Here is a 12931-nt window from a genome sequence, read left to right on the forward strand (position 1 = left end):
TTCTTCACAGTCCAACTCTCACATCCGTATATGACCACAGGAAAAACCATAGCCTTGACTAGACGAACCTTTGTTGGCAAAGTAATGTCTCTGCTTTTGAATATGCTATCTAGGTTGGTCATAACTTTCCTTCCAAGGAGTAAGTGTCTTTTAATTTCATGGCTGCATTCTGGCTTATACACGAGTTAAATTTAAGCTAACTAAAATAGCCTGTTTGTGGCCTGTCAAAACATATATTGTACATCTGCTTTAATTATTAAGAAAAGGGCACATTGACCAGAAGTAAGGAATATCCATGTTAAAAATAAAAATTGAATGTCTCCCTTCCTGGGAAGCCAATACTGGTCCTCCTTTTTGATAAGATTCCTTTCCCAGGTGCCAAGGCCAGACTGTGTACATGCTGACCTGTGTTTTGAAACCTTGAAGGAATGTATCCCTGACTTGCTTAATGTTCTTTATTCTGACAAGATATAAAACTGTGCTAAAAACCATGCTTTTCCAGATCAGTTCCTCAGAATTATGAGAGGCTGTCTTCCAGGCTTCAGTTTGCCTCAAATAAAACTCTTTTCTAAGCCTATTATAGATTGTTTATTGAGTATTTTCATCAACATTGAGTGTCACTTGAATGTACTGAAAATAAAACAATTATTCATTCATTATTTCAACAAATGTTCTACAAATATTCAGCAACCAGTGCTGTGATAGATAACACATTCTATCTCAGACAGAATTTTTAAAATGAGATTGTGTTCTTGAAGAATAAAGAAAGCATTGACTATCATTATCCAGCTTGTGACTGAATTAACCAGCCATGCTCTTGGAACCACAAGCAACTCTAGGGCTTTCCTGCTCTTCAGGATAATTGTCGCTAAATGGCATGATGATCCCTGAGTCCTGTCACAGCTGGTGTACAGAAGAGTAACAAGTACTTATACAGCACCTACTACTCAGGGCTGTGAGGGACATAAAAGGAAATCAGATACTGCTCTCAAGAAAAGGTAACAGGAGGTGAGATACAATTTCAGACAAGAATTGAAGACAGGCATTTTCCTAGATATGTCAGATCCTCCTCACTTTTATGCTGATCGTTGCCACAGCAGCAGCTACTTATTTAACTTAATACAGTGCTTGATTCCAGTTTTTATTCTTCCTTCAACATAGAAATTCTCAGGTTCAGCTGAAGCCATGAAGCTTAAAGAGCAGCCATGAAGGTAAACAGATGCTTCAGGGGCTGAGGGCTCTCAGGTTACAAACCGCTGCACTTAACTTCCCTCCCCAACTATTGACTGGATCTAAAATTTTGCCAGAATGGATTTTCTCTGCCCGTCTATTTAAACTGATAGGAAAATCAAACACAAGAACAGACTCATACACTTTACTGCATTTGTTCATGCATCTGCCTCTCTTGAGCAGACTGTAGATCATAACAAACTGTGAAAAATTCTGAAAGAGATGGGAATACCAGACCCCCTTATCTGCCTCCTGAGAAACCTGTATGAAGGTCAAGAAACCACAGTTAGAACTAGACATGGAACAATGGACCAGTTAAAAATTGAGAAAGGAATACCTCAAGGCTGTATATTGTCACCCTGCTTATTTAACTTATATGCAGAGTACATCATGTGAAATGCCGGGCTGGATGAAGCACAAGCTGGAATTAAGATGGTCAGGAGAAACATCAATAACTTCAGATATGCAGATGACAGTACCCTAATGGCAGAAAGTGAAGAGGAACTAAAGAGCCTCCTGATGAAGGTGACAGAGGAGAGTGAAAAAGCTGGCTTAAAACTCAATATTCAAAAAACAAAGATCACGGCATCCAGTACCATCACTTCATGGCAAACAGATGAGGAAAAAATGGAAACAGTGACAGACTTTATTTTCTTGGGCTCCAAAATCACTGCGGACAGTGACTGAAGCCATGAAATTAAAAGATGCTTGCTCCTTGGAAGAAAAGTTATGATGGACCTAGTGAAAGTTGCTCAGTCATGACTGACTTTTTTGAGACCCCATGGACTATACAGTTCATGGAATTATTCAGGCCAGAATACTGGAGTGTGTAGTCTTTCCCTTCTCCAGAGGATCTTCCCAACCCAGGGATTGAACCCTGGTCTCCCACATTGCAGGCAGATTCTTTACCATATGGAGAACTTAAAAGCTGTTGTATCACAAAGTTAGATTGTAAACCACTTAGAATAATTCATTAAGCTCGACGGTGGTCCATTTCCTCCTTTCCCTTTGGCATGGACCCTTGTCCTGTGCCTCTGTAGGCTATTTTGCGTGCAAGCAACACCTCTGTCACCTTACTAAGGTATGATGACAGTCACACTGCCTTTCTGCTAGCAAAAACTACTTTTCAACTTGGTCTGTTTCCTAGAAGGTTATTTCTTTTGCAAACAATGCCAGGCATCTTTAAACATTTTGAATGCCAGAACATAGCAACAGTTGAAAAACAAGCAGAGTAGTGTCTTCCCTTTTGTCTAAGTCAACGCCAGAGGTGTCTGGACAGCCAGGTACCTGTTTAGATACATGGCCCCAGGAAGACAAGGAGGATTTGGTGAAGCTTCAGAAAAACTATTTATCCAGAACGACAGGGTAGAGGGAAATCCCTGACATTTATAGAGAAGGTGATTTTAGGGTAATTAAAGGAAACATTGTTCAGTTCAGTTCAGTTGCTCAGTCGTGTCCAACTCTTTGCGACCCCATGAATCGCAGCACGCCAGGCCTCCCTGTCCATCACCAACTCCCGGAGTTCACTCAGACTCACGTCCATCGAGTCAGTGATGCCATCTAGCCATCTCATCCTCTGTTGTCCCCTTTTCCTCCTACCCCCAATCCCTCCCAGCATCAGGGTCTTTTCCAATGAGTCAACTCTTTGCATGAGGTGGCCAAAGTATTGGAGTTTCAGCTTCAGCATCATTCCCTCCAAAGAAATCCCAGGGCTGATCTCCTTCAGAATGGACTGGTTGGATCTCCTTGCAGTCCAAGGGACTCTCAAGAGTCTTCTCCAACACCACAGTTCAAAAGCATCAATTCTTCAGCACTCAGCTTTCTTCACAGTCCAACTCTCACATCCATACATGACCACTGGAAAAACCATAGCCTTGACTAGATGGACCTTTGTTGGCTAAGTAATGTCTCTGCTTTTGAATATGCTATCTAGGTTGGTCATAACTTTTCTTCCAAGGAGTAACCGTCTTTTAATTTCATGGCTGTAATCACCATCTGCAGTGATTTTGGAGCCCCAAAAAATAAAGTCTGACACTGTTTCCACTGTTTCCCCATCTATTTCCCATGAAGTGATGGGACCATGATCTTCGTATTCTGAATGCTGAGCTTTAAACCAACTTTTTCACTCTCCACTTTCACTTTCATCAAGAGGCTTTTGAGTTCCTCCTCACTTTCTGCCATAAGGGTGATGTCATCTGCATATCTGAGGTTATTGATATTTCTCCCGGCAATCTTGATTCCAGCTTGTGTTTCTTCCAGTCCAGCATTTCTCATGATGTACTCTGCATAGAAGTTAAATAATCAGGGTGACAATATACAGTCTTGACGTACTCCTTTTCCTATTTGGAACCAGTCTGTTGTTCCGTGTCCAGTTCTAACTGTTGCTTCCTGACCTGCAAACAGGTTTTTCAAGAGGCAGGTCAGGTGGTCTGGTATTCCCATCTCTTTCAGAATTTTCAGTTTATTGTGATCTGCATAGTCAAAGGCTTTGGCATAGTCAATAAAGCAGAAATAGATGTTTCTCTGGAACTCTCTTGCTCTTTTCATGATCCAGTGGATGTTGGCAATTTGATCTCTGGTTCCTCTGCCTTTTCTAAAACCAGCTTGAACATTAGGAAGTTCAAGGTTCACATATTGCTGAAGCCTGGCTTGGAGAATTTTGAGCATTACTTTACTAGTGTGTGAGATGAGCACAATTGTGCAGTAGTTTGAGCATTCTTTGGCATTGCCTTTCTTTGGGATTGGAATGAAAACTGACCTTTTCCAGTCCTGTGGCCACTGTTGAGTTTTCCAAATTTACTGGCATATTGAGTGCAGCACTTTCACAGCATCATCTTTCAGGATTTGAAAAAGCTCAACTGGAATTCCATCACCTCCACTAGCTTTGTTCGTAGTGATGCTTTCTAAGGCCCATTTGACTTCACATTCCAGGATGTCTGGCTCTAGGTCAGTGATCACACCATTGTGATTATCCTGGTCGTGAAGCACAATCTAAAATGTAAATAGGCTTAAAATGTGTTCAGAGACATAGGTCATAGGTAAATTCTGAGATAGTAAAAGGAAGTTAAAAATTTGGAAGAATGCATTTGCTAAAATAATGGTACTGATCCTTTCGTCTTTCTGATGATTCTTAATCTCGAGCCAAGGAGAGAAGGGAGGTGTTATACTCTCCTTTCCCAATATCAAAAACAGTCAAAATTCTGAGTATATATTGCCCAAATTAGGCTTAGCCCAAGTTTAACTTAAGGTGGCTGAGGTCTCTTTCTACCAAAGCAAAAAGTTCTTGATAAAAACTCAGTATGTAAAGATTGAACTCGAATGGATGAAACTTTTAAATCTGGCTTCTCCCATTCACTGTGAAGACCTGTAGTGTCTCAGGTCTGTTGGCTTTCTTCTATTCTTGAGGTTCCATCTAACTGTTAGATTTCTCTGCTGTGTTCTGGCTGTCACTTCTGCATAAATCCATCTTCAGACCTGATGATACGGTAATGAGTGCAATTCGTCCTGTCTAGAAGAGTCAAAGTGCCAGACTACAGTTGCCTGAGGAACTCAGTTGCACCTCCTCTGTCCTCTTTTGTTAAACAACTATGGACTAATACAGAAAAGGAGAATTTAGGAGGAGCTTAGAGAAACTATATATTGGAGTTTACGATCTTTGTGATTGTTCTCATCTCTAACTCATAAAACAGATTAGTTGCCTTCAAGCAGAGAAATATGAAGACTTTTCAAGGGGCCACAGAACACTGATAGTTTTAAGAGAAATAATTTCTAGATCCTCAACTTTCCTGTAACTAATTTTCTTGAGAACAGATCATTTTTCCCTTTACAAAAAATTCTCCATTCTCACTCACCCCTGCAGCAAACAATGGAAATTCCCCTTTAATAATTAATCCAGGTACCGCAGACCCTGAGGGGTTTCCTGTATTTCCTTTCCTTTATACACATTTCCAATGAAGATGAAGCTAAATGATAGGAATACAACATGCCAGTTCATGTTGGGATATTCTGAATTTAGATGAATTTTAATGTACTTTGCCTCTTGATTCTTCAATAGCTATCAAAGAATGCATCCTTCTTAAATGAGAGGACAGTAAGGAAGACATCAGTAGGGAATACTGAATACGAAATTCCACTACTTCATGTTATTTAAATTAAGTGATTATTTAAAATTATTCTTTTTAAAAATTTTATTGGAGTATAGTTGATTTACAGCGTTAGTTTCAGGTGTACAGCAAAGGGAATCAATCATACATATACATAAACCTGCTTGTTTTAGATTCTTTTTCCATATAGGCCATTACAGAGTACTGAGTAGAGTTCCCTGTGCTATACAGTAGGTTCTTATTAGTTATCTATTTTATATATAGTACAGTGTATATGTCAACCCCAATTTCCCAATTTATCCCCTTCACCCTGATAACCATAAGTTTATTTTCTACATCTGTGACTCTGCTTCTGTTTTGTAAACAAGTTTATTTTACCCTTATTTAAAACCATTCTTAGTACTTATCTTTTGGATGTATCATTAACTTAAAAGAAAGACATCACAAAAGTGCAAGGCAGAAAAGTTTAGTGAGGATGAGTCTTTTTACTGCGACTTGGAATGGTTTCCAGGACTTAAAAATTTTCATAGGCTATTGGCTAAAGCACAAGGATAAAACTTTTATGTGATTTGTTTCAGATCAGTGTGGGTAATTCAATAAGGCAGATATCAAATCACATCAAGAAATATTTATCCCAAATATAGTCTACTATCTTTTAATTCTATTCCATAAAATCATTAATAATTTATATATTCCATTAACAAAAACTAAAACAATATGCTGGCTGACAAATCAAGTTATTTTAACAGGTTATAAGTTTTTATTTCATTAAATACATAACAAAAGTATGGATATGACGTTCCTTTAAAATTCATTTCTAATAGGAAATGTATCATATATTTAAAATTTATTTTTCAGAATTTGTGTATGTTATTTTGAAAAATTGTGTTCAATTTATGTAGTTTTGATCAAATATACTGCTGATAAATATAATGGTAAGTATTTCCAGAATATTTTAAATACCTAGAGCCTGATGATAACAGAAAGTAAAACAAATTCTAAAATTTCTTGTAAACATACACATTACACATGTGTTATGCAAATATATATATATATCATATATATAAAATATACATATCTAATATATATATATAATACGTGATCTATAAAGGACTTTACAATAAAAAGCTATTACATTAGAAATCACATTTGTGGAGGAAAATGTACTAGAATACAAGTTTAAGGAGAAAAAGAAAGATGTAACTCTTAATGAAAATTAAAGAGGAGGTTGTTTATTTTTAAAATAGGTGATGGTGTGTATAAAATCACAGCACTTAAAGGCCCCTAGATACATCTGAAGCAGCCATTTAAGATATATATTTTTAAATGTTAATATTTAGGCCACACAGAAATTATACCTCTTAAAATTATTTAAACTTAAAAGTAAATAAATTTAGATGCCAAATTTAAAATGTACTCATGAGCACAGAATTTTTCAAATGTTTTTCAGGTGAAAAGGAAGCAAAAGAATTTGAAGACCATGAGCAGAGAGGATTGCCTGTTGCCAGTACAATATTTCAGGTCCCTGTGAGGTATCTCACAGTCTTTGGTCCCTGCGTCTTTGGTCCCTGAGACTCTAAGGGGCTTGACTACTAAAAATAAGACTGGTAGGATACATGTTGGCATGTTGCAGTATCAGTGTTTATTTCTGGAAGGATACATGTTGGCGTGTTGCAGTATGAAAATTAGAAATTATTTTTAAATTTTTCTTCATATTTAAGTTACTATTTTTTAACATGATCATGTAAGGTGACCTTTGAACAAAGCAGAGGGAAAGAGAACCAGTACTCTATTGAGCGAAAACTCCGCACATAACTCTCCAGAGGGCCCTTGGCATCCACTGTTCGACACCCATGGATTTGACCAGCCCGGGCTTGTGTGGTACTGTAGTGCATATTTAGTGGAAAAAAGCCACATGTAAGTGAACCCATATACTTCAAACTCATGTTGTTCAAGAGTCAACTATATTCTTTCAAAAAAAGAAAAGAGAAGTTATTCTTGAAGGACAGAGCAGCAGATTTAGCAAATCTCACCAGATTCACCAAGCCCTTTGGGGTCCCATCCTGTTGTAAACGGGCTGGGCTGCTGGAGCAGGTTTAGCACCATCACACGAGCGTGCATGGTAGCATGAAATGCTTTCCCTGAGTTTACACGTGAGAGTCATGGGGGTGCATTCTCACATGAAGCTGTTCTTGCCTCTATGGGCCAACTGAGTCTGGGAGAATAAAATAATTGTTCTAGAGTGTCCCGTCTGGTGAGAAAGAAAACATTATGCTTTCTTGTTTTGTATTTGCCAAAGGCTTTTAAAACCTGCCAAGAACTGGCCTTTCTCCTTGTGTAATACAAGGATTTGGGGAATCAAATTTCTAATTAGAAAAGCTGTTGAATTGTCAAGTTCTAGGACATACTTTTAAAAACATTTTTAAAACTGCTACCCTCTTTTAACAGTATACTTTAATCCTTGAGGATGATTTTTTAAAGATATTAGGAATAACATATTATTAAAGAGATTTGTGTTTTCAGAGAGAGTTACCTTTTCTTTGCCATTAACCCTTCACAGAGGCAGGGCATTAAGCAAAGGGTGAGCCTGATTAGAGGCTAACAGTGTGGACCTGCACAGAGAAAGCAGGGATGAAGGGAAAGTGCCTGATCCATTTACCTCGCACCTAGGTGGGCAGAAACAGTGTGTGATGAACAAGTAAAGGGATATCTGGATCCCTCATTTATCATAAACCTAAAGCAGCCTTCACATTATGCAATGCATTTAGGGACAATGAAAAATTCGCATTCTGATTAGATATGATCCTTTATCTTTGGCCCACCAGCCCACCCCTCATTCCACAAGGTCATGTCTTATATTATAGTTATTTCACACAGGCCTTTGCTCTCCTATTAAATTACAAGTTAATTGAGGGCAGGGTTATTGACTGAACTGTCTTTGTGCTGTGCGATATCTCCACGCTCATTCTTGACTCTCCCCAGAACAATATTTGCTACAACCATGGGCTCAGAAGATGTAAGCAAGTGAATGAATGAATAAAGAATGGTTTAAAGTATCGTGTAAACAATGATACAATTACAGAAACAGAAATGTTGAAACCTAAGCAGTAAAGTTTCATAAAAATTAAATATAAATTTTAAGAACAATTTTAAATTGCCAACATCTCCTGGATATGGAAAAAGCAAGAGAGTTCCAGAAAAACATCTATTTCTGCTTTATTGACTATGCCAAAGACTTTGACAGTGTGGATCACAATAAACTGTGGAAAATTCTGAAAGAGATGGGAATACCAGACCACCTGGCCTGCCTCTTGAGAAATTTGTATGCAGGTCAGGAAGCAACAGTTAGAACAGGACATTGAACAACAGACTGGTTCCAAATAGGAAAAGGAGTACGTCAAGGCTGTATATTGTCACCCTGCTTATTTAACTTCTATGCAGAGTTCATCATGAGAAACACTGGGCTGGAAGAAGCACAAGCTGGAATCAAGATTGCCAGGAGAAATATCAATAACCTCAGATATGCAGATGACACCACCCTTATGGCAGAAAGTGAAGAGGAACTAAAAAGCCTCTTGATGAAAGTGAAAGAGGAGAGTGAAAAAGTTGGCTTAAAACTCAACATTCAGAAAACGAAGATAATGGCATCTGGTCCCATCACTTCATGGGAAATAGATGGAGAAACAGTGGAAACAGTGTCAGATTTTATTTTTGGAGGGCTCCAAAATCACTGCAGATGGTGATTACAGCCATGAAATTAAAAGACGCTTACTCTTTGGAAGGAAAGTTATGACCAACCTAGATAGCATATTAGAAAGCAGAGATATTACTTTGCCGACAAAGGTCTGTCTAGTCAAGGGTATGGTTTTTCCTGTGGTCATGTATGGATGTGAGAGTTGGACTGTGAAGAAAGCTGAGCACTGAAGAACTGATATTTTTGAAGTGTGGTGTTGGAGAAGACTCTTGAGAGTCCCTTGGACTGCAAGGAGATCCAACCAGTCCATCCTAAAGGAGATCAGTCCTGGGTGTTCTTTGGAAGGACTGATGCTGAAGCTGAAACTCCAATACTTTGGCCACCTCATGCGAAGAGTTGACTCATTGGAAAAGACCCTGATGCTGGGAGGGATTGGGGGCAGGAGGAGAAGGGGACGACAGAGGATGAGATGGCTGGATGGCATCACCGACTGGATGGACATGAGTTTGAGTGAACTCCGAGAGTTGGTGATGGACAGGGAGGCCTGGCGTGCTGTTCATGGGGTCGCAAAGAGTTGGACACGACTGAGCGACTGAACTGAACTGAAGATCATATTTATCAGATTTCCAAGATAGCGTAGTTCCCTGCCTCCCTGAGTTCTGGGAGCAAAGTGAGAAGTATAAAAGAATGCGACATTGTTGGAAGAGATCTTCTGCTTGTCCTACATCCTCAGCTGCCAGGGAGCTAGAGGAAAAGCAGCATCCTCCATGCTGGGAGCCAATGGAAGGCTTCAGTCACTGGTGACCTGCCCTCCTCACCTGGACAGATAGGACCTGGGGAGAGACACATGCTAGGCTGGGGTTTGCAGTGTTCCTTCAGTGACAGAGGCACCAAGAAACTGCACAGGAGAGACCCCAAGGTACGGAATAGAGAGACATGCTTTCTCACAGCATATAGGATAGAGAAAATGAAACCAATATTTATCTTTGTGTAATACTGTATTTGATGAATCAGACCTGATTCCAAGCAGTATATAGCTGAGTAAAGAAGAAAAGCCCACTCTAAATAGTATCATACAGCAGAACATGATGAGCACTATAGGAAAGGTCAGATAACCTGTGGAGGAAATTTAAAGATGTGTGTGTATAAGTGTGTGACCTTGGACTAGGAATCTGAACTTTCACCCTCTCCAAATGAAGCACAAACCACGCAGACAATGGCAAGGTCTGACAGTGTGTCTCCCCACTTACTTCTTATTTAGAGATTGCTCAAAGTTCCCTTGAGGCAGGAATGAGACACAGACATAGAGAAAGGACATGTAGACTCAGGGCGGGAAGGGAAGGGTGGGATGAGTGGAGAGAACAGCACTGACATATGTGCACTAACTTGTGTATACGTCAGATATAAAACAGGTAGCCAGTAGGATCTCATCAAAGCACAGCGAGCTCATCTCAGTGCTCTGTGATGATCTGGAGGGGTGCGATCAAGGGGATGGAGGGGGATTCAGAAGGGAGGGGGCATATGTATGCATATGGCCGATTCACTTTGTTGTACAGCAGACATGAATACAACATCGTAAAGCAATTATATTTGACTACTTCTCCCATATCTACAAGCTTTAGTTTTGGCTGTTACCTTGGCCTAAAATATCTTCTCCTTCATTCTCTGCCTTCAAATATGCTATTTATTCTGCCATATGCAGCTGAAATACCATTTTTCATGTAACTTCTCCGACATCTAATCTGAATTAAATACTGCTTTCTCTGAACTGCTACAGCACACTGCTTATAGCCCTGTCTAGTAGTTTCATTTCTCTTTATAACATATGTATGCATGCATGCATCTGTCTCTCAAGTCAAACTATGACTTCCTTTGTCTTATTCATCTTTCTGACCTCAACAGTGGCTATCACCATGATCTGAATATAGAAACAAGAGTTTCACAGGAGACAGAACCTGGGTTTTAGAGTCTGCATCCCTGGGTTCTGATCCCAGCTCTGTGATTTCACCAGCTGTGGCTCTTGGGCCTTAACCCTTCTATACCTCCATTTCTGCATCTGAAAAGGAACTAAGATCTTCCCAAGGTTGTGATAGGTATCAGACATAATAAATGCAAAATGTCTAGTTTATAGTAGATCATCTCCAAATGGTAGTAACCACAACTTTTACTCTATATAATAAAGAACTTGTCGAATCAAATATATAAAATTGCCTACTATCTATGATACCTCACAGAGTGTGAGTGCATGGTGGAAGCTTATAAATTCACCTTGACTCCGACTTGTTAAAAACCTACCTTGAACTCCTTCTCTATGTTGGCCAGCACTGCCAGCTCATTGCTAAGCTCTAAAGCTGTCATGACTGGGTCTTCGCTAGACAATGACAGGTAAGCTGGGCTCGCCAGGCCTTTGTAAGCGTTAATTCTAGATCTGGAGTGGCTGAAGGAGTCATGCTTCTGTTTCTGGTTGCATTCACTGCACTTGCAGAAATAGTCATGAGGCCGTTCGATCCGAGCACCCTTCCGCAAGAGGGTGTGCACAATTTCATATTCTTGGCAGTGGGCAGCCAGAATGATCGGGGTCACGTCATGGGAGAACCGTGTCCCATCTTCATCATATGCATAAAAATCATCTTGCTGGAGTTCAGACTGACTGGGGCTGGTTGCTAACCGCTTGCCTTCAGCAAAAGCTGGGTGACTGAGAATGGCTTCCACAATCCGAACATAACCTTTACTAATAGCTAAAAGCAAGGCATCCCCAACGCGAGAGAGATTTTCTTTCTTGAGAAGAAGTTCTGTAATTTCCAGATGCTCATTAGCCACTGCCAGCTGCAGGGCGTTCTGGCCCATGTAATCCACACAGTTGACATTGAGTGAGAGGCATTCTTCCAACATCTTCCTTACCACTGGGATGTTGCCATACTCAGCTGCATCTAAAAAGCGTTCCTCCTCAATAGATAGGCTTGTTGAGTGGTCGTTAAACATGTACGCTGGTCCTCGGTTAGCTAACCGTCTCCCCTTCTCACGGAGAACTGTCTGCCGCCGATGGGTCAGTCTATTGTCGGTGCCCCGGCTGTAATAAAATAGAAAGATTGTGAACAAATTACATTAAGAGCATTTTAGTGTGTCAGATGAGCAGCGTATTAGATGTTGTCCCATCAGCTCTAGACCAACTATAATACAAATACAAATGAAGACACATTTATTTGTTAATGGATTCCAAGAATTTCTCTTTTTAGAAAGTCAAGCATTTTGCAGATTTTAACATTTTAATTTGGGTGGAGGTTCAAGCAGTTCCCATAATCTCTCTGTGATGTGCACATACAGATTAATATGTGTTTTTCATTTACAGGTGGTATAGATAAAAAAAAAGACCAAAATGTTGCTATTATGACATAGTGTGTGAAAATATAAAAGATAAGTAGGAAAATAACAAATCCACTCAAGTCAACATATATTTATTGAGTCCCTCCTATGCCAGGGTCAGGCATTATATAAGGTGTGGACAAAGCAGTAGTGAAAGCAAAATAAAGTTTCTGTCCTTATAAATCTTATAGTCCAAAGGGAGCAGTGGGCAATTAGTGCATTACTATTATTAGCTGTTTAACTGTCATGATAAACCTACCACAGGGGCATCTAGTCTACCTTCCTAGAGAAATGATGTGCTGAAAATGGACGCATAGAAGTCAAGTGTGACAGTGTATTTGGGGAGAGTGGGACAAGGCCAGGTACAGCTATGGAGCTTCCTCCAGCACAGGGATCAATTAAATGCCACGGAGAGGGTTTCATTGACTAGGAAAATAAATGGGTTGGACTCTGCTAGGCATTATTCTAAAAATCACTGGAAACCTGAAAAGCTGTGATCCGGTGTTAAGGTACAGGTGGGGAGCTTCCTCCAGCAGAGGGA

At 39.8% G+C, this 12931-nt stretch overlaps 1 protein-coding gene across 3 annotated transcripts in view; it reads right to left on the minus strand.

Moving 5' to 3' along the window:
- The window catches only part of TRPC6 (transient receptor potential cation channel subfamily C member 6), a 162695-nt gene that overhangs the window by 47685 nt on the left and 102079 nt on the right, over nucleotides 1-12931 (minus strand). For all 3 annotated transcript variants that reach the window (XM_070384315.1, XM_070384316.1, XM_070384314.1), the window contains exon 2: nucleotides 11323-12097. In XM_070384315.1, coding sequence (XP_070240416.1) covers nucleotides 11323-12097 — 775 coding nt within the window. The remainder of the gene's footprint in view (nucleotides 1-11322; nucleotides 12098-12931) is intronic.

This window comes from Bos mutus, chromosome 15 (genome assembly GCF_027580195.1).
Source record: "Bos mutus isolate GX-2022 chromosome 15, NWIPB_WYAK_1.1, whole genome shotgun sequence".
Lineage (NCBI taxonomy): Eukaryota > Metazoa > Chordata > Mammalia > Artiodactyla > Bovidae > Bos > Bos mutus.